This window comes from Diospyros lotus, chromosome 9 (assembly GCF_014633365.1).
Source record: "Diospyros lotus cultivar Yz01 chromosome 9, ASM1463336v1, whole genome shotgun sequence".
Classification (NCBI taxonomy): domain Eukaryota; kingdom Viridiplantae; phylum Streptophyta; class Magnoliopsida; order Ericales; family Ebenaceae; genus Diospyros; species Diospyros lotus.
Genome location: NC_068346.1, coordinates 31,218,957 through 31,244,045, shown reverse-complemented (window position 1 = coordinate 31,244,045; position 25,089 = coordinate 31,218,957). Strand labels below are relative to the sequence as shown.

Genomic DNA, 25,089 nt, shown 5'->3' with positions numbered 1-25,089 from the left:
TTTTACCTAGGTCGATGCTTCAAAAAATGATGAACCTGTTGTTATTGAAATACAATAATTAAAATTTATAATTCTAAGAAATTAGACATTGTAAAGGTAGAGCACGGTTGAAGCACAAAAAGATCAATACTATGAAAGAAGTCCCCAGTGAGTTGTGAGAAGAATCCTCAAAGAGTGGTAAGGGTAGTCCCAAAAGAATTGTGAAGGTTATCTCGGAAGAATTGTGAAGGTTGTCCCAGAGGAGTTGTGAAGATGGTCCTTGGGGAGTTTTGCCTTAACAAGTTGAGAAGTCCTTAAGAAGTTAAATAAGCAACTCCATAGGCTAGAAGAAGTAGACGTCGTTGTGAGAGACACCTCCAATACTTGTGAGGGGGGAGTTTCTTCCTTGAGAAGATATGATGATCTTTGTCCAAGAAGAGGTCTTTGTGAAGGATGTGGTACTTTTATAAGAGTGAAACATAGTTAGAAGGCATATGGGGAAATGTCCTACGCGGGCTTTCCTATGCTTAAATCAGTTAACATGTTGAAGAATTAGGTCAATAGTTAACAAGCAGGTTAAGCTATAAATATGCTTAGGGAGCGTTTGTTAATCAAGATATAGGATGAAAAAGCCAAGATATGAGATGCATCCCGGACTTCTATCATTTCCAACATGTTTGTTAAATTTGTCTAACAATTATTGGAAACATTATTAATGAGCTCTTATCTTGATTGTTCAAGATATGCTTATCTCTCTCCCCCTCCTCAAGATAAGATATCTTGGTCTTTATAGATAAGAAAAAAATGATGATTGTATCCTCTAGTACATTTTAAAAAATTTAACAAACAGCTTGATAAAAATCTTGGAATACTTCCCAACCTTATTTTGATTATTCCATATTTTGGTCCGGAAAGTATTCTGACCTTATCTTGATACTCTTTTATCTTACTCATTTTAACAAACGCTACCTTAAAATGAGTAAAAATGTGTACTCTTTTTGGATTTTTTGAATTCGATCAAATTTTGCATCCCTTAAATAAAGGGAATTAACCCCTATTTATACCTTGGAGTGAAGGGACAAGGACAAATGATTGGATGTGCGCCACAATTTCTTTGACCATCCACGAAGAATAAGTTAGTCCAATAAGTTAAGCATGGAATAGGCCAAATTGCCTGTCAAGGCATATGTAATGTCGAACTTGAGAAAGTTGCATGTAATAGGTAAATTAGCATGGGCTTGTGCAAGGCAAGTCTCGTAATATAGTCATGCGAGACAATGCCCGCACATGAGATTGGTGTAACATCCCGCATCGAATGATAGAAAGGACCGGAACAACTTTACCCTGATGGGCCTACGTGAACTTCCCAGATGGGTCACCCATCTTTGGATTTTCGCAAGTCAAGCACGCTTAACCCTGGAGTTATTTGCCTACATTCAGCCCAAAAGGTATCCAGCTAGTGTTATTTCCTTCCTTACTTATCCTCGATATATACTATCCTTCTCTAAGCTCTTGGGGTATTACATTCTCCCTCTTGAGCATATGACGTTCTTGTCATGCGACCTTACAACTGGTCCCAAATTTTCTCCCCTTTGGGGGCTGCCATCCTAGAAGCCTGCCAGAATCTGCTCATTGAACAGGCCCTCGAGCCCCGGCGCCACTCCCTGCCCTCATTGGACCGCATTCACTAAGGGTCAGCTCTGATACCATCTGTAACATCCCGCATCGAGTGATAGGAAGGATCAGAACAACTTTACCCTTGATGGGCCTACGCGAATTTTCCAGGGGGTCACCCATCCTTGGATTTCCTCAAGTCAAGCACGCTTAACCCTGGAGTTCTTTGCCTGCATTTAGCTCAAAGGGTATCCAGCTAGTGTTGTTTCCTTCCTTACTTATTCTCGATATATACTACCATTCCTCGAGCTCTTGGGGTATTACAATTAGAGGTTCTGAGACAGTGTCCCAGACTATCCCAGGATAATTTCCTAGTTAATTTTGGGATCGTATCATTGGGACAACTTCTCGGGATGTTCTCCCCATTGGATGTCTTGAGTATCTGTGTCCAAGAGATTGTTGATCGATTATATCACAACAATATATTCTAGTTCAATCTAGATTTGTCATTTTTGAAAGCATCAAACCCAAAATTTGGTTTGAATTAGAAATATCAAACCCAAATCGAACCAAATTTGGGTTTATTATTCTCAAAATCAAACTCCCATGTTCATTCATTTTCAAGTGTAATTTTATCAAACCTTGGGGCTGGTTTATATATGAAAATATTTACCCTTATTATCATTAGGATAAATTGACCACACAACTCTTGAACTTTGACTATTTGGCCTAGACACCCCCTTAAACTTTAAAAGTCACTCAATTAATCCCTAAACTTTTCAAAAATTAGCCACAACACCATTTTCATTATTAATGATATTAAGTAAATTGATTGTACATTCCCAAACTTTGAATCTTTGGTCCAAGTACCTTTTTAAAATTTTATTTTTTACCAAATCAGTCCTTGAACTTTTTTGAAAAGGCTAAAATTGATTTGATAAAAAAAATAAAAGTTCAAGAAGTGTTTTAAGTCAAAAATCTAAAGTTTAGGGAGTGCTCCGGATAAAAACTTAAAGTTTAGGGGTATACGATCAACTTATTTAACAGTGTTATGGCTAATTTTTAAAAAATAAAAATTTAATTGAATTAATCTTAAAATTCAATGAATATCCAAGTGAAATAACTAAAGTTTGGAAATAGCGTATAAGTGAATTATCGATTGTCATTAAAGTTACAATAAATGTACACTATTTTCAAAGAAGAGACATTATTTTAAAAATCATGCTACTTGTATATCATTTTTGTATATTTTGGATTATATAAAGTGGTATTATGACTAAAATACTTATTGTCTCTATGTGTCTCATTCGTCTCTATGCACCTCATGAAGGACTTTTTTGTCATTGGTACACCTTTATTTAGTCTAAGATGTATATAAAGGTGTACTAATAGTATTTTTTTTGTTTTAATTTTAAAATAATTTTATTTATTGATGATAAATACAACATAACTTGTAATATTTCATCAACTAATAAAATTATTTTAAAACAAAAAACAATACACTTTATTTACATTCATTAAAATTTAGTCATCAATTAGACTCTAGTTTAATTTGACACCCACAGTTTGGTTTGTTTGTTTGTGATTTTGGAACAGTGGAAATAACACAGTCACACGTGGCGATTCCCTGTCGCGGACCGTAGATTTCCGGCGAAAGCATGTCGGATTCAGCGCCCCGCACGAGTGGAGTAGATCAAAAGACTAAATCATCTCTCTCGCGACGCTACCTACGACCGATCTCATTGTCTGTGGGTGGTGATGTCGGTGCCTTCTTCCTCTTAGACCAAGACCCTTCCTTTCATTTTCCTTCTGTTATTATATATATCTTTCACATTATTATTTTACTCTCTTGCATGGCGGGCGCCGATCCATCTTCCTCGTCTCTTCCCAGCCCGCCCCCACCACCACTCCTTTAATACTATATATATATATATATATATATATATGATCATACCAAGACTGATTAATCGGCCAAACCAGTTAATTCGCCGTCTACTGTTGTTAATCACGCTAGTTCAACGTTCTCATGGCATTCCTCAGCTCGCTCAAGTTGAAGATGAGGCGGCGGAGGAGACGCTGCCACCCCAATGAAAACGCCACCGCCACCGCCACAGCCACCACCACCCCCGACGGCGCCGCAACCAAACCCAACGATGACCTCCCTCACGACGTCGAGATTGATCAGAAGAAGATGAGACGATTTTCTTGGGGCGAGATATCGGATCTCACCCGGCCGATCGGATCCGGGGGCTTTAGCACCGTCTACCTCGCCCAGCTCCCGGATTCCACCGTCGGCGCTGTCAAGATCCAGAACTGCAGCAGCGAGCGTCTCCGCCGAGCTTACGGCGAGGAGCTTAAAATCTTGCGCCGCCTCCGCCATGATAACATCATCAAGCTGCTTGGCCACTGCGATGATCGCTCAGGTGCCTACCAAATTCCCTTTTTCTTCCCCTTAATTATAGAAAATCATTTTAAATAGTGTAAAACAAGCAAGAATAAAATTGTCATCTTGCCCATAATTATTTCTAGTGACTATTGGGATAATTACGCCAATAATGTGGGATTAAATTACAAGTTTTGTAATCCAAAACTTGCCCTATTTTCTCTTTCTAACTGTAATTGTACTTATTTTCATGATTCTATAATTCTATTTTCTTTAGAGGAAGGTGTCTTGGTTCTTGAGTTTGTTCCCAATGGAAACTTGCGAGAGAAGCTCCACAACTCGAGCTCGATCCTGCCGTGGAGAAATCGGATGGCCATAGCGTTCCAGCTCGCCCAGGCAATCGAATATCTCCACGAGCAATGCAGCCTTCACATCATCCACGGCGACATCAAGCCTTCAAACGTCCTGCTGGACCCCCAACTCAACTGCAAGCTCTGCGATTTCGGATCGGCCAAAATGGAGTTCTCGTCGAGCGTGGCGCCAGGGAGCTCTTGCTCCGCCAAATTACTGATGTTGGGCTCGCCGGGCTACGTGGATCCTCACTACCTCAGCACTGGGATCGCCTCGAAGAAGAACGACGTGTACAGCTTCGGAGCGTTGGTTCTGGAACTCATCACCGGGATAGAAGCATTTGGTGGAGGAAGGCGGCTGCAGCCGCCAGGGGATGATGCGGCGGAGGTGGCGGAGATGGTGGATGCGCGTCTTAATGGGGAGTTTGAAGTGGAAGAAGCCAGGGTAATGGCGTCTATCGCAGCGTCATGCCTTGCCAATTCGCCTGCCCTTAGGCCTTCCGTCGCCCATATCCTGTCTTTAATCAAGGACAAAATTGCTTCAATCTCGTTTCTATTTTCTACCACTTCTTCGAATAAATGAAATTGTTAAGCATAAACTTATGGGTTCAATCCTCGAGATCTTAGGATTCACGGAGAATGAGTAAAGTAGTGTTGTCAATTACAACGATGCTTGTAAAGTGACCTTAATCTGTACTGTCCATGTTAAATGATATAAAAAAAGAAAAAGAAAATCAGAGATGAACACGCTTACAGTGACTGAAATATTATAGTCTTATAAAGAATGAAAAACGTGTTCTCTTCTTAGAAAAGAGAAAGAAAGGAAGAAACAAAAACGTTTTATATATATATATATATATATATATATAGGGCACTTATGCAATGTTCAGAAATGGGGCCAGCTGGGTGGCCACTCCACTCGAGACGGGAGAGAGGGCAAAGGAGTGCGAGATATGCGTAATTTCTATCAATTTTGTGGGGTACTTGTCTTTTTCCTTTCTTTTTTTTTTCTCTTTTTTTTTTAGCAACCCTCTCATTGTTGCCTCTCATGCACTGATTGTCAATGCATCCTCGTTGCCTCATCAATCGTTGCAGAGAAGGAGGATGCAACAGCAAGGCGGTGAGGATGCGAGGCAAGACAATAGCGACAAGGCGACAACCAAAGCTAGGGAAAGAAAGAAAAAGAAATGGGGTGAATTTTTTTGAGAAGATAAACCTCTTCGTTAAATGGAGGTGCACAAAATTGCACTCAGAGCATAGGGCAATGATTAAATCGGAGTCCCAAAAATCGACTGATTTTATAGTGAACTAAGGTAATTGAAGAAGGATTAGGGTGAACAGCCCAATTCAACTCTAAACAAGTGTAGCTTGCTTCCCTAGCCCGCCCCTTTTTTCTCTATGTTCCACCAACACTAGACCAAAATAGATGAGGAATTGGTGTGGTTTCATAGGCCAATCTCCTATATATAGATATAAGTGTTCATGGAAGGTATTATTATTCATATCTAATGCTATAATAAACATTGTGATTAATTACACAAACTAAACTATTATCCTTGTCCTTCCCATGGCATCATCTTTGACCATCAAACACAATGGCTGCGCCACACTCAGAGATGTTAGTGATTAGTAAATGAGGCAGATTGTTATGTTGCTTGCATCGAACAAAATCAAGAGGGGTGTGGGCTTGGGCGTGGACCCCCACCGCACCTCTACCCCTACCCCCTACATGCCCGTGTCGGGTCTGACGTGGGCAATAGATCTTTGCCCGAAATGGGTCCCATTTATTCATTTAAAGTTAAAATAATTATGAAAAATTTATAGTCATAAAGAGATAAAAATATTTATCAAACTAAATCTTATTTACCTATTTAAAATTAACATAAAATATATTTTAAACTTAAACTAGATATTCATTACATATAATAAATGATAATACAAAATTGTAGCCGCATTCGTCTAGTGGATAATTCTCAAGCTGTGTTTATGCCTGAGAGATCGATAGGTGTTGACGTTTGGAATTGGTCGACCGTGATTCGTCGGCCCGCATTAATGTAATGAATTCGAAAGAGAGAATGATGTGTGGTATGATTTTGTTTGTTGATTGGACGGCCGGTCGGCCCCTGCAAAATACTCTGACGCTCAAGTAAGTAAGCAAGAAAGAAGATGCAGAGTATCAGCAAACTGGTAAAGAAGGAGCATACCATGGCTTTGGGGAGAGCTGACTGATAGATAGGAGGAGAAGATGTCCTTATGCATGTGTCGTATGTCTGCAAGTGATGGGATAGAATATCCGACACCAGCAAAGGCCCCCAGGCAGCAGCATGATCTCGACGGAACCCTCATTAATGTGGATGAGATCTGTCATTAATGAGAATGGGATGTAAGGTAGGCGTGCGAAAATCCAGAAGTGGCTACAATGATGTTATTGCAGGCAGGTATAAGGCCAGGATGATGGGCTGAGAAGGTGGGCCAGGTTGGGCCTGGGCTGCCCAACTAGAAGAATCTCTAGCCCACAACTGTTCTCTGGTTACTCTGCGGCCTTCTTGTTACGCGAGCTGATCAGTTAGGCCAGCGAGTTAGAAGCGTCGCTAGGAGCTAGCCAGAAGTGTCGCTGGGAGCTCTCCAGAAGTATTGCTGAGAGCTCACTCGAAGTATCACTGGGAGCTTGCTTGAAGTATCACTGGGAGCTCGCTCGTTTAAAGGCCGCTTGGTCCTGCAATCTGAGCTTGGGCTCTAGTGATGTGTGAGTTTGCTCTAGCGAACTCAGCTTGGAGCTTACTGGGCTTTAAGCGATTGGGCCAACCTGCTGGGTTGGGCCCAGCCTATAAGAAGTAGTGTGGAAAATACTCGTAACAATAGGGCACAATATTTTGTTGGTCCAAGAGATGATCTTTCAATATCATCTCAACAAATAGGCTTTCAATTGTGTGATGAAAGTGGATCTTATGAAGACTTATGATTCAGTTGAGTGGGATTTTCTAATCATGGTCCTCAGGTTAATGAACTTTCCCTTGCATTTTTGCAGTTGGGTCCAACAGTACATCACAACCCCATGTTACTCCATTAAGGTTAATGGGCAAATTCATGGGTTATTTTGTGGGGAGGTAGGGGCCTTAGATAGGGGAATCCATTGTCTCCTTATCCCTTTGTCTTTGCTATGCAGATTCTGCATGGTATTGTGAGTCATCATATTAGGTCCTTAGAGTTTCAGTTTCACTAGAAATGTGAGTAGTCTCGTATGGTGATGCTTATGTTTGCAAATGATATTTTGCTTTTCTCCCATGGGGATCTTTCATCTGTTAGAATTTTGAAATTGTGCTTGGAGAAATTCTCGGCCATGTCTAGCCTTTATGCCAATTCATAGAAAAATGACTATTTTTTCTCGTGTCGAGACAAAACTTTGAGAGAGGATATTTATAGGGCCTCGAGCTTCCTAAGAGGTTCTCTATAGATGAGATACTTGGGGGTGCCTCTTCTTTCCACCAAGTTATTTTATGGTGATTGTCATCCCATTATAGATAAGGTGAAAAATAGAGTTTGCTCTTGGTGTAATAGGATGATCTCCTTTGGGGGGTGTCTCCAGTTAGCTCACTCTATTCTTTCCACTATCTATGTGTACTAGGCCTCAGTCTTCATTTTGCCTATGAGGGTGGTTCGTGGGATTGAGCAATTAGTGCATAATTTCCTGTGGAGCAGCAATGAGATTGAATCCCATAAAGCCAAAGTTGCTTGGCTTGAGGTGTGTTGCCTTAAAGAGAAAGGGGGTTTGGGCCTTAAGCCTTTATCTCTAGGGAACCAAGCCCTGGTGGCAAAGCTAATTAGGTGTTTGCTCTCGAGTGATGGGGAATCTCTTTAGGTTAAGTAGGTTCACTCCTACCGTATTAAGGACTCGTGTTTCTGGTTTGCTTACTGTACCTCATGAATGCCCTTAGTATTGGAAGAAGTTGTTTTCTCTTAGGGGAGTTTTGAGGTCCCGATTTGATTGAAGGGTTGGGGATGGTTGTAGTATTTTTCGCTGGCATGATCAATCACATCCTATGGGCGTGCTTATTGATTGTTTTTCTCATCAACTACCAAGGCAATTAGGCATTTCAACTTTAGCCAGAGTCTCGGACATCATCGGTGATGGTGCTTAGAATTGTCCTGAGTTCCCCCCATTCTTAGCTCCAAATCTCATTCATCCCTAGTGTAACACCAAGAAAGTTTGGGTTGCTTCGGGAATAGTTAATTTGAGAAAAATACGAGTTTCGTGGAAAATTAGTATCTAAGTAACCGAAAAAATTTACCAAATCAATTGCAGGGTATGCCCTGGGACTTAGATATCTATGAAAAAGGATATGGAGTTTACGAACATCTCAAGGAATGATTTTTATTATCGAAAGAAATCGAATCAGAGACAATTTTTGGTATAGGTTCGATTTAGGCTAAAAAATCATATTGTTGTAAGGGACTTCTGAGAAGTCAATGAAACTTTTATAGGAGTCAAATTGTGCATTAGAAACAACCCTTAAGTGGTTTCGGTATGAAACGAAAGGGGTATATGGTCAAAACGTACGTTCGGGCCTAATTGTAATTTTAAAATTGCCCAAGAGAGGTCAAAAAGATGTTTTTCTGAATTTTTAAGGGTGGTCAAATGAAAAGTTTAGAACTTATGGGTCATTATGAAATTTTTGAAAACTCAAGGGGTTGCTCAGGGGGTGCCAAATGAAATTTTAAAAGTTGAGGGGGTTGTAGTGTAATTTTTCAAACTTGGGTATAGCCATAGCCGACCAAGCTACCGACCACACATCTTATCGTAGATTTCAATCGTGAGAGACTTGAGGGAGTGGGATGAGGGCCCTCAAGGCTAGGCCTAGGACACCAAGGTTGCTCCTTGGCTGAGAATCGGCTATGTTGACGACCGATTGAGTGGAAATTTTTGGCCATATCTTGGCCGAAAAATTGAGGGTTTTAAGGGCTAGTTTTGGGGGCTTAAAAGAGGGAAATGGGTTAACCTAGGGCAAGAAAAAGCGTTATAGACCTTAAATTAGGCATGATTGGTTGTTTGGGGGCTTGATTTTGGCTATAAATAGAAGTCAAAGAAGCCGAGGATTTTTAGAGATTCAAGCTCAAATTGCTCTCATTTTGGGTTGAATCGAAAGCTAGGGATAAGGGGCTTTTGTTCTTGAGTTTGGGAGGATCATTTCTGGAAAATTTGGAGGGTTTTGTAATGGTTTGAGTAGGTTTCGAAGGGTTATTGGAAAATGAGGTGGTAGTATTGGCCAAGAGTTTAAACAGCTGGTTGGGCCATCTCCGGTGTTTGTTTCAAGCATCCAATAACACCATCATGATCAAATCAGAGTGTAGAGCAAACCAAGAGCAAAAACCAACATCGTCGGTGTATCAGAATTGGAGAAGACAATCGGCGCGTGAGGTGCACACACTAGTCTTCACACGCAGTACACGCTGCGTGAGGGCGCATGGCCAATAGGTATTTTTCAAAAAAAAAAAATTAAAATTCTTGTAAAAATATTTTATGAATTTTTGTGAAAAAATATTTGAGAAATATTTAAGAATGTATTTATTTTGGAATATTACAGAGAAAAATAGGAAGAAAATAAAGAAAATGGGAAGAAATTATGAAAAATGGGTATTAATGTTTAATTTAATAAATATGATGGATATGGTGCTTTGGGGTTCAAGATTGAGTGATTGTGAGATTTTTTAAGCTTGGCATGAAAACCGAGGCAGTATACGCTTTTTGAGAAAAATCTGTATTTTTGTTCAAGGTGAGTGGTCCCAAAGGATTATATATGATGATATTTCCTTTACTATGCATGCTATTCCCGAAAATTGCTAAGTATTATGTAATTTGCAAACATATTGTCATATTTGTACATATATTGTTGTATCGATAAACGTGACTTTTTTACATAACATGAAATTATTAGCATATTGATAATTGTGCATAGGATGGGATGTCGCCCTAATAGTGTAGTCGTAATTCTCCGAGAGTATTACTGGAACAACGTATAGGAGTAATCCGTTTCCTTGTGTGCAAGATGGGACTACTGCCTAGGGTTTCATGTCGGGTTGGTTTTCCAGGGAAGTTACATTAGGGTATCTGTTTATGTAAGTCCATGCATCATCCATTCATATTATGTTAACCCTTTCTTAAAAGATTCATCTTCTAATGTTGGACATCTGTCCATTCAAGAATGCTATCAAATATGGGAGAGAGACTCTTGCCCTATATATTGTAATTGAATCTCTAAAGTGTAAGGAGAGAGAAATTAAAGTTGAAAGAAACGAGAGAAAAGGTGAAGAAATACATCTTGTGAGGAGAAGGTCTCAAATTAGGGGTGGTGAGGGACAAAATAAGAGTGGCAAACAAAAGGCGAAAGAAAAAAATGAGACCAATGTTATATCTTCTCAATGTGGGACATGGGAGGTATATATGTTAATCGAACCTGAATCCTCTAAGATTAACCTATCTTTGAACTCCCATATGCATGAGTGGATTCTAGACTCCGATGCATCTTTTCATGTCACGTCTCATAAACACTGGTTTGAAAACTTACATGAGTCTGATCATGGGCATATCATTACGTGTGATAATGTTGCTTATAAAGTGGCTGGTGTTGGTGACATAACTGTTAAATTTGAAAATGGCTTTGTGCATACACTAAATGGAGTTAGGTACATTCCACAAATGGGTAGAAATCTAATTTCTGTAGGGGAATTGGAGAATATAAGTTTTACGGGTGGGGTTAGCAGTGGCATGATTAAAATATTCAAAGGCGCACTTAGAGCCTTTAAGGCTGTTAGGAAAAATGGTATTTATATCACTTATGTTGAAGTAATTAGTGGCATTACTTCCACTATTGCATCCATTGACACTGATCACACACAAAAGAGGCATAATAGGTTAGCCCATGTAAGTATTAAGAGACTTAAATTCATTAAGGATAAGGTGTTGTTTAGTAAGGATCAGGTGTCAGATTTTCCATTTTGTGACCACTACGTGCTTGGAAAACACCATAGGTTTTCTTTCTCATCTAGCAATCATAAGACATCTAGAGTCTTAGAATACATTCATACAGATTTGTGGGGTCTCTGAAGCAATCCCACTTTTAGAGGCAATAAATATTTTTTATCCATCATCGATGATTAGTCTGGGTCTATCTACTTAAAGAAAAATTTGATACTTTCCAAAAATTTAAAAATTGGAAAATACAATTTGAAAATCAAATTGGCAATAAAAAAAAAAAATTCTTGAGGAAGATAATGATCTTGAGTTCTGTAATGCTGATTTTGATAATATGTGCATTGAGAATGGCATCACTAGACATAAAACTGTACCTTATACTCCACAATAGAATGGAGTTGCTAAAAGGATGAATATAACTTTACTTGATAAAGTTAGATGTATGATGTTGAGTTCTAGTATGCCTAAGTCATTCTAGGGTGAAGTGATTATGTAACATCCCGTATCGAGCGATAAGAAGGACCAGAACAACTTACCCTGATGGGCCTACGCGAACTTCCCAAGGGGGTCACCCATCCTTGGATTACCCCAGGTCAAGCACACTTAACTTGGAGTTCTTTGCCAACATTCAGCCCAAAAGATATCCAGCTGGTGTTCTTTCCTTCCTTACTTATCCTCGATATATACTACTCTTCTCTAGGCTCTTGAGGTATTACAGATTATGACTACTTGCTATTTGACCAATTTAACTCCCTCCGTCGTTTTGAATGGTGATACTCCTTATGAATGTTGGTATGATAAATGTGCTAACTATTCTGTGTTGAGAACCTTTAGTTGTGCCGCTTTCTCTCATCAGAATGAGGGAAAGCTAGATCCTAGAGCTAGGAAGTGTGTCTTCTTAGATTATCTTGAAGGTGTTAAGGGATACAAGTTATGAGATAGAAGCCAAAAGGGTGTCAAAATCATTATTAGTTGGGATGTCACATTTAATGAATTAGATATGCCATGTCTTAAGGATGAGTCTGATTTGGTGAGTGAGAAACAACAAGATAGTGAAGAGTTTGAGGTTGAGGTGGAGAAAGGGAGTACCCACATTCTCGTTGCCCCGAGTAAGGTGGAGAATGACACAAAAAATCAACCTATTATTAAGGAAGAGAGTAGTGAGGATATAATAGAAGATCATCCTGATGACCATGACCCTCTAACCAATTATCAATTGGTTAGAGATAGAGAGAAAAGACCACATAGAACTCCCAAAAGATTGGGAATCGATAATAGTCTTGGATATGCCAGTTATAAAAAATTAGTTGATAAAGAGCCAAATACATATGATGAGGCAATTAAAAGTGAAAACTCTAAAGAATGGATCAAAGCAATGAAAGAGGAGATGAGATTCCTCTATAAAAATTAAACTTGGGAATTAGTACCCAAGCCAAAGGACAAATCCTTAGTGGGTTGTAAGTGGATTTCTAAAGTTAAAGAAGGTATTAATGGGGATGAACCAATAAGATTTAAAGCTAGGTTGGTAACTAAGGGGTTCACCCAAAAGGAGGGGGTAGACTATAATGAGATCTTTTCTCCAATTGTCAAGTATACCACTATACATGTCATGATAGCCTTAGTTGCACATTTTAACTGGGAACTTAAACACCTTGACGTTAAAACTACATTCTTGCATGGTCATCTTGAAGAAAAGATTTATATATCTCAACCCAGGGGTTTTAAAGATAAAGATAAACTTAATCATGTGTGTTATCTTAAAAAATCATTATCTGGTTTGAAGCAGTCCCCTAGGCAATGGTACCAACGCTTTGACTCTTTTGTGCATTCCAATGTGTTTAAAATGAGTGAATTTGATCACTGCCTATATTTTCAGCAACATGATAATAACTGTGTGTTCTTATTATTATATGTTGACAATATGCTCTTAATTGGTCCAGATTTAAAGATGATAAATGAGATAAAAATAACTCTAAATAAAGAATTTGATATGAAAGATCTAGGGAATGCTAGAAAAATTCTAAGCATTGAAATTGAAAGGGATATATCAAATTCGTGTTTATTTTTACATAAATCTTCTTATGTCCTGAAAATATTGAAAATTTTTGACATGCATGACTATAAACCTATCACCTTACCTCTAGCTAACCATTTCATATTATTTAAGGAACAGTCCCTTGCTAAAGAAGAAGAAAAAAAATACATGAGTAAAATATAGTACACTAATGTCACTGGATCGGTAATGTTTTTAATGTTGTGTACTAGACCTGACTTAGCTCACGCAATTAGTACACTTAGCAGGTTTATGTTTGATCCTAGTCCTAAACACTAGGAGACACTGAAATGGTTATTAAGATATCTGAAGGGTTCTTATGATATTAGTTTGGTGTATAAACACACAACTGAAGAAATGAAACTAAAGGGTTTTACCGATTTTGATTATGTAGGTGATAGTGATAATAGGAAATCTACATCTTCCTATGTGTTTACTTTGTGTAATTTTTGCTTTAGTTGGAAGTCACAAATCCAACACATTGTTGCACTCTTTACCACCGAATCAAAATATATAGCTGCCACTAAAGCTATTAAAGAAGTATTGTGGTTTAAGGGCTTACTTAAAGAACTAAGTGTTTTAAGTAATAATGTGATCGTATATTATGATAGTCAATCTACTATTCATCTATGTAAAAATCTAGTGTTTCACGAATGTACTAAGCACATAGATGTCAGACTTTATTTTATTCGCGACATTGTATCTCAAAATGTTGTTAGGCTTGAAAAGGTATTGTCTGAGTATAACCCTTCAGATATGGGAACTAAGGTTCTCACGTTGACCAAGTTTAGACATTATCTTACACTTCTAAACATTGGTAAAGGTAAGTGAACATTCCAATTTGTGTGGTACTTTCGTTAACTAATGTATTGTTTGCTTGCGTATAGGCCTTGTTAGGTATTAAGGTGGAAATTTGTTGGGATGTGATACCCAACAAGTCCAAGATGATGATGGTAAGATCGGGTAAGTATAAAACTATCATAGGCTTCGGTCCGGGATTGATAGATTAAAGAACCAAACCCACTTATAGGAAGCCTGATAAGAAGATGGCTCGAGTAAGTTTATCTTATTTTTTGAGGAAAACGGGCTTGGCCCAATTGCTCAAAACAAGAACCAAACCCAACCGATTTTGCTAATTGTCCTATCTGAAACCCATTAGAAACACATTATTCTCCTTATATATGTCTAGCCTACTAACCCATCACTCATCTCTGTAAGCCCATTATTTATTCGATCCAGCTTTTTAAAGTTGCTGGAGACTTGGTTGTTGCCATTCAAATCCAAGTTTGTTTCTTCCCATTTTTTCCTCACCCTTATCTCATCTCTTCTAGATACCTAGGGAGCCTCATCTTTGTGAGATGCTTTGATGGTAATCTACATATATATTGTGTTTATGGGGGTGGTTTTTTGGAATGGGTGAGAAAAGAGAGAGAGAGTGAGAAAGATAGCCGAAGAGGAGAAAACGAGAGGTTGTTGGTATTCATTCTCAAGTTGGGGTATTTTCTTTCGAGTTGGGCAGATTTTGGGTTCAATCTTAGGGCTGGTTTTGGGTTTTTCCTTGGGAACAATTCTTGGCTTTACCTTAGTGGGTTTTGGACCAATTGATCTGAGCCTTGAAGCCCCACATTCATCTCTTCCATCACTGACGATTCATCAAAGCACAACAAGGAGTTCTTTTGCTTTGTTTTCAGTTTTTTGTTTTGATTTAACTCATTGTTTTAGTGCATTTTTCTTTGATCTAACTTGTGGGTTTGTGGATTTTGCGAGGTATTTTCACACCGCTCTTATTCAACCTACTCGTCTTATGGATAGTTGTGGACTAGGAAGGTAAAGGTCTTAGGCTTGTTCGTTTTTTTTCTTGTTCTTAAAGGGTCTTTCATCCTTGGAGTTCCTCATAGATTCTCGGTGTGCAGATTAGTCTTGCTCATGCTCATGCTCTTTCTCCTGAGAGTTGTGAGTTGAAGGGTTATGGTGTTACTACTTTTCCTAGTCTTGAATGAACCCACCGAGCATCTATGTCAATAGTTGAACTTGAAACTCGAGATTATTAATGCATTTGATAATAACTTACTCAAGAAGAAGAGTTCCATAAACATTCGAATGAGCTTGGGCTTGCCCACTATGTTGACTCAAAGTTGAGAATGCATAGCAAGGAGACGTGATATGGGATTTTTAGTAGTTTGATTACGCACACTACCAAGTGATTGACCCTATGGTTGGTGTTAATTGGTGATGTTGGGGATGATCACCAAGTACACCAAGCGTCCAAACTTTGCAAGGGTAGAGCTTTTCTGCTTTTGTATAGCTTCTAATGATCAAGTTAGTACTCAGAAATGAGTTAAAGAGAATACTGGTGAGTTGTTGAAGACAGATGTCAAAGACATTTACCTACTAAGACATTACCCTTTATATATGTTGAACTCGTAACAGTTAAGGGGGATTCTTGGCAAGATCATCCCTTGAAATTCCCAAACTTTGGAGTAGTATATCTCAAGCATGAATTGCTTCTTTGGGTAGTAAAGGAGCTGTTGGGTTTAATATTTGCGTTCCTTGGGAGATGGCCATGGCTTGGTTTGGCTACTCGAAAATTGACCCAGAGTTGGTCTATAGGGTTCGTGGGCTGGTAATGTCGCTGCCCACAGTGCTTATAGGATTAAGTAGCTACCTCGGTTAATAGCTATAATTTTTAGCTCGAGTGGTTAGCGCTTTGGTCTTGAGGTTCTACTGGTATCAGAGCAGGTCACAGGTTCGAGTCTGCGCGGATGCAATTTTGGGGAAAAGATGATTGTTGGGTTTAGTATTGGTAGTCCTTGAGAGATGGCCCTGGTCTAGTTTGGCTACTCAAAAATTGACTTAGAGTTGCTCCACGAGGCTCGTGCGCTAATGATGGCGCCGCCCATAGCACTTATAGGATTAAGTGGTTATCTCGGTTAATATCTATAGCTTCTAACTCGAGTGGTAAGCGCTTGGGTCCTAAGGTTCTACAAGAGCAAGTAGATCATGTCACATTTTGGTAGACAAGATATGTGGCATGCTATAACTGTTGTGACACATGCCACAATGTTTTGCCCTTCCTTAAAAGAGGTATTAGGGGTTGATTCATAAATAAGTATAGTGTCGAGTGGTCCTTATCATCACATACATATATATGTAAATATATGTGTCCATATGTATGTATACAACAAAATTTAAATAAATATAAGATTCAGTGTAGTTCTAAAGTTAGTTCATTTTAACTCGGAGGTGATGAGTTTAGATTTTATTAATAGAGTTAGTTTTTGTTCTTAAAAAAAAATATTATAGGGTAAATAAAGTTTGATAAGCCCTTACATACCAGATGGTCTTTGCATATTAATAGAATTAATAAATAAATATAAATTTTAATTTAGTGCAAATCTTGTTAATAAAAATAGCTTTTAAATAAAAAATATTATAGGGTATTTTAGGAATAGGAAAAATTTGACCTGACTTGACACACTAAATTTGGTATTTGCACATTAATAGGGTAAATATATGTCTATATATATATATATCTGCAAATGCAGGTATAAGTAAATGTGCATGTAGACAACAATATATTTACACATATATATGTACACATGTACATACACCTATATGTATATGTAAATATTTTAAAAAGTTCATTTACAAGTATTTATTATTAATAAATAAAAATTTCATACAACACCTAATTCAAATCCAAATCTCTTTCATTATATTGTATCTAAACATGACTGTTGAGATTTCAAGTCTCAAATCCCAAATGATGGGTCAAATGACCTCATCCATACACAACCTTATATATATATATATATATATATATTATTCATTATTTATATATTATTCAAATAGAATGTTTGAATAATATTTTCTTAAATTTTCTTTGAATAACTTTATTTGCTCAAGAAAATTATACACACAAAGAATACAAACAGTTAAAATACTGTAATACAAGAAAAAATAATTTATTTATTGATATACATTGTGAGTGTAAGAATGTCACTTACCCATCCCCCCCCCCCCCCGCGCAAAAAAAAAAAAAAAAAAAAGATTATGAATGTTGCAGTTATCACCTTTTACTCCAATTAACAATAAGTTTGATATCACCCACAGACATAATCTAGCGGTTGGGACCGTACATGCGTTAGTCCCAAAGAGCCTTGGATTTAGCCGCTATATAGCCGGTGCAGGTTCCGTGATCGAATCCCAGTGCCGTTATTTAACCCCCTGTAGAAATCTTGGGGCTGAGCTGCGCGGCCCTTAGGGTAAGGGATTTCACCTTTGGTCCCAAGCAATAAGTTTGATCTTTTGAATTTCAAATTCTATGCAGTTTCAAATTTCTCAAAAATGGCCTAAAATATGGGATAATTGTCAATCTATGAATATGATTGTAACATTCCAAAATTTTAAAGACAAATAATAATTATTAATTCGGGTATTTAAGGTTATTATTGAATATTTGGGGATTTAAGAGAAAATTTTTATTTATTTTGTTTTGAGAAAATGGGAAATTAAGGCAATTAATTACTTTATTTGAGAGTATTTATAGAAATAATAAAGAAATTAAATTGGTGGATTTTTTTTTTTTTTTGGATGTTCAGGGAGTAAGTGTAATAAAGAGAAATGAGGAGTGGGATATGCGTAATATATGTGGTTGGTGAACAGTAAGTGAAATGTATGTGAATTATGCATGTGAAATGATATAAGAGCTTGGATATGAATAGTGGATGCTTGCTAGCTTAGTTTCCAAGTGATACGTGATAAAATATGAGAGTAACATTATCTCAATGGATTTGAATACAAGAGAGTTTCAAGATATCTATTAATGGTTCAAGAATTGAACTAAGGTTAAAAGGGAAAGCAATGGTAAGGAGGCACAATGGGTTGTTGAACAACGGTAAGGAACAGTTGGCCGATTGCGAATGGTTGTTTGTTTCATGTTTTGGGGTTTAAAGGAATGTCGTGGGTGTTTTGGGAGGTTGTCGTTTGTAGGTTTTCGGTTTCGTGTAAGTTTAGTCGAGTCTTCGAGCTAAAAATTTTAAAATAGTCAATCAGAAACCTATAGTTCGAAACATTCTCTCTATAGTTTGAAACATGGCCTTATATTTCGAAACATGCTTTTTATATTTCAAAATATGCAAAATAGAAACTTTTATTTTGAAACATACACCCTATATTTCAAAACTTTTACAATAGAATCACTGCGCACTTTGTACTGTTTTGCTCATAACTTTTGATGTAGAAGTCCGAATTGAGATTCGTTTGAATCATTATAAACTAGACTTTGAGGGATTCGATTTGATATAAAATATTGCATACTTTGGTTATGGTTTGAGTCATCTAAGGCTTTCCTCAATCCAAATTAAGCATGGAGTCATATGTGTTGAGTTGGTAAAATTAATTAATTAAAGGTAAGGTGAGGTATGGTGAGATGATGTGAAGTATGGTGAGGTGATGTGAGGTATGGTGAGCTAGTATGATGAGGTGAGGTGATGTGATGTGATGTGAGGTATGGTGAGTTAGTATGATAAGGTATGATAAGGTGAGTTGGTATGATTAGGTATGGTCTTGGGTAATTAAAAATTATGAGGGTATGGCCTTGGAGAATGGGGAAACTTGGCTTCCAAGGCATGAAGATGCCTATAAATGAAAGAGGGAGGCTCAGCCATACAAGGGTGATTGGAGGTGAAGCTTGGGAATCCGAAGAAGAGGCCCAGCAGCAAGGAGAATGGCAGAAAAGTGAAGAAAGCCTCATTAAGGTAAGCTCATAACCCTCTCCCTACATTCTTAAGTTCCTTCATGAGTCTCCGTTGTCTTTCATATTTTACTACCTCCCTTACCATGATTCGATTCCACGCATTAATAATGCAAATACGCGTGGTAACCATTTTATAATATGAGAGTTGTTGTTCAATCTGTAGACGGTGGGTTAAAATTAAATATGTGACTCATGGAGATATTTATTTATAACCGCCATGGGGCTTTGTATCGCCCCTACTTCTTTGGGAATGATGTCAAACCGATGTGGGTTAGGTTCTTAGAGAGTCGGGGAGACTCAATGTGATTGTGGTTGTCAACTGACCAGTCTCCGTCTAATCTTCAATATTGTCAAATATGGGGGACCTGCCAATAACGTGAGTAACAACGGGAGATATCCCTAATCTTGAAGGTGAGGTGGTACCAATATTTACCCATACGGGAGATTCATAACTGTATGATAAAATCATGTCAAATATCAATATATTGACTAGTGAATATTGGGCTAAAGCCTATGCCATAAATGCATTCAAGAACGTACCAATAGGGGATCAATGATGTGATTTACATAATGTGGAACACGTCGGATTTTACTCTTGAACTACTCGAATAAATATTCCCATAACAATTGTGTAAAGACCCTTACACATACATAGTGGTGTGAGTTGCATATGATCATGCATGACATTGTATATATGTGATTATTCAGTAAGGTTTATGATAGGTATTTGTCCCATTGGCCTCTAAGCGAGGGCGCTGCTATCGTTGTGCCGGTGAAGTCCGGGCATGTTAGGCGTGTGTTGCCATGCCAAAAATGGTGATGTATGGTTAACGAGTATTATGGGATATGAGGTTTATGATGGGTAATTGTCCCCTCGGCTTTTGAGCGAGAGCACTGCTATTACTGTGCTAGTGACGTCCGGGCAGGTTAGGCATGTGCTGTCATGCCAAAGAAGGTGATGTATGGTTGATGAGTATTATGGGTTTTGATGTTATATATGATATTGTTGAGCATATTAATATGTGTGAACCTAAGGGTTATTTATATTTAATTAAGCATGTGCATGTATAACATTATGATATGAAACCTTTCATGGGAATACATGATGTAAAAAGTAATATGAACATGAACGTGCATAACGATGCATGGTATACAATATGAGCTCGGCCCGAATAGCCATTTGCATAATTACCAATACGTGCCTGTGGAATCTGACATGGGAATACAATGTAAAGCATAATGAATATATGCAATAATTTAAGACATGGCATGGGAATGAATGTGGGAATTCTTGTTATGGCTAGTTGTGTGGCTCTTTCGAGATATAATTTTCTATGTTGCCTCTTTATTTCAAATATGCTTGCTGAATCTTATAGCTCACTTTGCTTTATCATCATTTCAGGTTTGAGAATAATTGTGCTCGGGGATGGATGCTATGATGATTGTTATTCTATTATGTAGGTTTTTATGTGTATAGGGATCTCCCAACCGAAAAGATCCTTGGAGTTAAGTGTGGGCAGGGGCTCAAATGAGGTGTTTTGTTAGATTTGTTTAGTTGATGTGACGTGTATGTAAGAGCTCATGTAATGTATATTTTTAATCAATTTACTTCCACTATTGTAAATAAAAATTGAAGTGAAAATTTGAATCATTAAAATGGTGGACAATTCCCAAATCTTTGTTCACACCTTCATTTTGGTATTATAATAAGAAAACTCACTTATTATGGTATCATAGAATTATTTGAAAAAATATAAGGTTGCGTTTTCTTTGCTTTTCAATTTTCAATTTTGAGTTTTGAATTTATTTTCAGTTTTCTGTTTTGATAGTCTGGTTTTAGAAAATTGAAAACGCGTTTTCTTTGTCATTTTGAAAAATTATTTCTCAAAACAGAAAATTAGAAAACGCCTTCTCTTTGAAATTTTGAAAATAATTTTTTAATAATATTTTATTCAATAAATTTAATTATTCAGTAAATTAAAAATATTTAATGTTTATAAATTATTAAAAAAATATCTACATTTTAAAGTTAATGAATTTTGTAATATTTTTTTATTATAATAATAAAATCTAAATAAATAAATAAATGTGTTTTGAGTTTATTTTGAATGAAAACACTAAAAACAACTTTTTGTTGTTTTGAGTTTTCTTTATAATTTTTTTTTTGTTTTCAAAAATATATTTTTAAAAATAGTAAAAAGAACGCGTTTTCATTATTTTAGAAAATTAAAAACTAAAAATAACTTGAAAACAGGAAAGAGAACGCAACCTAATATTTTTGTAAATTATTTATATAAAATAATACTAGAATGATATGCTAGTAATATTTTTGCAATTTCCACTATTACTTTTTTATTGTTTAATAAGTAAATATATAACAAAAAAATATTTTCTTCCCTACATAACAACTGCAATATCTTCTTTTTTAAGATAGTGTTTATAAGATATAAATCAAAAAAAATAAAATATGAAAAATATTCTAAACTTTTGTTCTTTTTAATGTATTTGTTAAATTTATTTAACTACACTTAAAAAATAAGTCACGTGATTTCTTATTTAATATTTTTTAATTATGCTTATCTTTCTCCTCCTCTAGATAAATATATTTTAAATTTTACAGATAAAAAAAAATAGCACATATATTCTCTAATACATTTTAAAAAATATAAAAAATAAATAAAAATCTTAGAATATTTTCTAAACTTATCTTGTCTATTTCATATTTTTGTTCAAAAAACATTATAACTTTATATTAATACAATCATATTTTATCCATTTTAACAAACGTGCACACCAAAAAAAATGTTTAGTGATCTTCATGTATCATACTGAACTACCCAAAAAGCCAAAGTGTAATTTTAAAATATAAAGTCAAAATAAAAGCAAACATGAGGATATAAATGGGATAATTCACAAATTTGAAAGCTAACTTAAAAAAATAAGCTAACATCGAAAAAGGCTATTAATATAACTTTGAACATATTAAAGAATTGAAGAGAAGGGAACGAAAGGAAATATACTTCTTTTTACATATTAAAGAATTGAGATAAGCAAAGCAGCAGAAAAAATCATTAAAAAATAATTGAAGAAGAAATACGTTATCTTCTTTGATGTCTAAGAGCTCGTCAAGAAAGTCCTTCAATCTTCTGTTTGTAAATGCTATCATTTTATATTGAAAATAAATCACGACCAAATTATCAACATGAAAAATTTAAATAAAAAAAAAATCCCAATCAAAAATAACAAAATATCACTCAAACAATATTAATACTACAAAAGTGATACCACTACAATAATTTCAAGACATTGAATACTACTCATTTGTAATATATACAAAAAAAATATATTTTAATCATAAAATAAATCTCAATTACAATTAAATTTGATATTCTAATCATATAATCAAATTCAAAATTTTAATCACACTACAATTAAGAATTTCAATCTTTTGAGTTACAACCATCACAATAAACAGCAATTAGCTTTGGAGAATAGTTAGTTAACATCAATACATTTTCTTATTTTACGCATTAATGTAGTAAAACCTGTTTGGGCACCATGTCCCCTTAATTTTCTACCTCTTACTTAACTACCACTCAGGAATATAAAGAGGCACTAGATATCTTATCTTACATCGGTAGCTGTAGAAAAGATATGACCATATGCACGAGTATGAGACTTTTTTCTTAGTTATGACTAATATTGGAATAATGTCATGTACTAATCTACCATCAAAAGTGATCCAATCTTTACGACCAACAAACATACCATTGGGGTCTCTCTTTGACCTAAACCCACTAGTTCAACCAACCCTTCTTGACCGATACAAAACTTGGATGCCATTCAATGCTAGATTAGTAAATAACTCTTCTATTTAGATGCTGAAGCCGTGATTCTATCAAACTAGTGATGCAACAGTGACATCTTGTTTCATGCTATCTTTTTTCATTCCAAAAACAAAAAGAAGGTAATACACAAATGTTGGATGTTTGCAGCCTCGATCCAAGTACCAACCCTGTCCTCAAATCTATTTACAATATATACATTAGTTCCAAAAGTTCCAGTTGGTATAGAGAGAAACATTTAGCAACAGTGAATATTGTATATAACCACCCTTACTTGCAGTAGGAGACTCAGAATAGGACCCACCTGCGGATACACATCTTCGTCAGATTGTTGATGAATTAGCAGTATTTAACATGTACCGACAGGACCGACGAACCTGTTTCAAATGGCAAGCGAACCCAGCAAATTGAAGCACCACTCAAAGTTCTGCAGCTTAAATGGCCTCTCACTTTCTTCGGCTATAGTAGGAACCACCGCCTGGATGATGCTGATAGCGCTGGCGCGACCCGGGAGTCCTCCCACTGTGTGCTTCCCATGCATGGCCCCGATTGGAAAATCTGCTTCCCCCACTTTGTGTCCATCCAATGGGTTGGGCACCCAATCCATTGAGCTCCTCCTCTTCTCTATCATTGTATTCCAAGACCAACCTCTTGATGTCTTGCTTCTCCTCGAGCTCGGCTGCTTCTTTCTGTTTTGTGCTCTGAACCAGTGAGCAATCCCGGGGAATGGACATCTGCTTTGTTTGTTGCTTGTTCCCACGCTTCATAAGAACTTTCACCCTGACCTCCTTGTGTCCTCCTGACTCCTCATCTAGTGTCTCATCGCCGCTTTCCCCCTCAAATCCCCTTCCATGATGATCTTTATTAGTGGGTCCCTCAAACACGTTCATAGGTACCATCATGTTCAATGTTGGCCGGGCCCGCAATTCTAGCTTTCGCGAATCCAAGCTCTCCTGCATTAACAGTTCACACAATGGATGTTAACTTTGATGCTGAACTCTAACTTAAATCAGAAATGCATAATGCCTACAGAACTGAGTAAAGGGAAGGTTGCTTAGCTGATCAATATGTTCCAATTAGATTAAGTTTCACGAAGGGCAATTGAAACATCGCCACAGATACCTCAAAAGTTTGTTTTAGAATTTACTTTCCTTCTTTGGCTGGAAAAAATAAATACTATGACAACCTAACAGAAGTTTTCTGCTAACAAGTCCCTGTTCCTTACCTGCATCAAAGCCTTAAGTTCTCTGTCAAACTCTGCTTCCTCCTGCGGGTCCACCTCTGTCACCTTCTGCCTAACATGGACTTCTTCATCCTCCTCAGAGGCAGGACCACCTGTATCGTCATAATCATCTTCACTGTCTACATCACCATTATTCTCTTCATCCAAATCTTCATCCTCATCATGTCCCTCCGGGTCAACGGTGCCACTCCCTGAATCAGTCTCACTGTCTGCCATCACCTCATGTACTTCATTTTCCTCAACACCATTTGCAAGGCTACGTCCATTCACTGAGACGCTACCAGCTGCACTCCTGCTTGAAGGTTTTTCCGTGTCTGAGTGCTTCTCACTGTTGGCCTTATCAGTAGAAACAATATGTTCATGCTCCTCAAGTTCAATTAGAGCTGTATCAACTTCTTCAATGGATGCATAACGGGTCATGTTTGGACGTAAATCCGCAAATAAGTCCTGCAAAGCTTCAATGATGAGCTAAATCCAATTACAGAGAAGGAGCTGACTCTCTGAATTCAAAGTACAAGCAATAGTAGCAGATAGCAGCTAGTTTTTCTTCCTTTTCCATTGAATAGTAGAGATAAAGACTGAATTCTAGTTGCTTATGAGCATTTGTTTCAATACTAGTTCATATAATTATTGGATGGGATCACACTATAAAAAGTTACTGTTCCTTTTTTTTTTTTTAAATCCTATTGCCATATTTGATAGCTCACAATTTTCATTACTTTTCATGGTATAAGGAAACAAACCCTGAAATCCTTGCGCTCTGACTAAGCGTCAAACTCCAATTCCATCACCTTCCTTTCTTGGTTGGTGTATTATACCATATAAAATATCAAACCCCAAGTACTTTTATGCATTAACTTGGAGATCCTAAGACATTTAATCATGATGGATTTG

At 37.0% G+C, this 25,089-nt stretch overlaps 2 protein-coding genes across 7 annotated transcripts in view; one reads left to right on the top strand and one right to left on the bottom strand.

The window, feature by feature from the left end:
• The first annotated feature begins 3,568 nt into the window (after positions 1 to 3,568).
• Positions 3,569 to 4,993, top strand: LOC127810271 (salt tolerance receptor-like cytoplasmic kinase 1). Its single transcript, XM_052349650.1, has 2 exons — positions 3,569 to 4,016; positions 4,254 to 4,993. The coding sequence occupies exons 1-2, from the start codon at positions 3,620 to 3,622 to the stop codon at positions 4,907 to 4,909; spliced, it is 1,053 nt and encodes a 350-aa protein (XP_052205610.1). The 5' UTR covers positions 3,569 to 3,619; the 3' UTR covers positions 4,910 to 4,993.
• An 18,039-nt stretch (positions 4,994 to 23,032) lies between these two features.
• The window catches only part of LOC127809163 (regulator of nonsense transcripts UPF2), a 54,720-nt gene continuing 52,663 nt past the window's right edge, over positions 23,033 to 25,089 (bottom strand). For 5 of the 6 annotated variants that reach the window (XM_052347891.1, XM_052347893.1, XM_052347894.1 and 2 more), the window contains 2 exons: positions 24,178 to 24,642; positions 23,033 to 23,905 (listed from right to left, as the gene is read on the bottom strand). In XM_052347891.1, coding sequence (XP_052203851.1) covers positions 23,399 to 23,905; positions 24,178 to 24,642 — 972 coding nt within the window. In that variant the 3' untranslated portion in view covers positions 23,033 to 23,398. The remainder of the gene's footprint in view (positions 23,906 to 24,177; positions 24,643 to 25,089) is intronic. The other variant, XR_008025086.1, reaches the window with a different exon arrangement.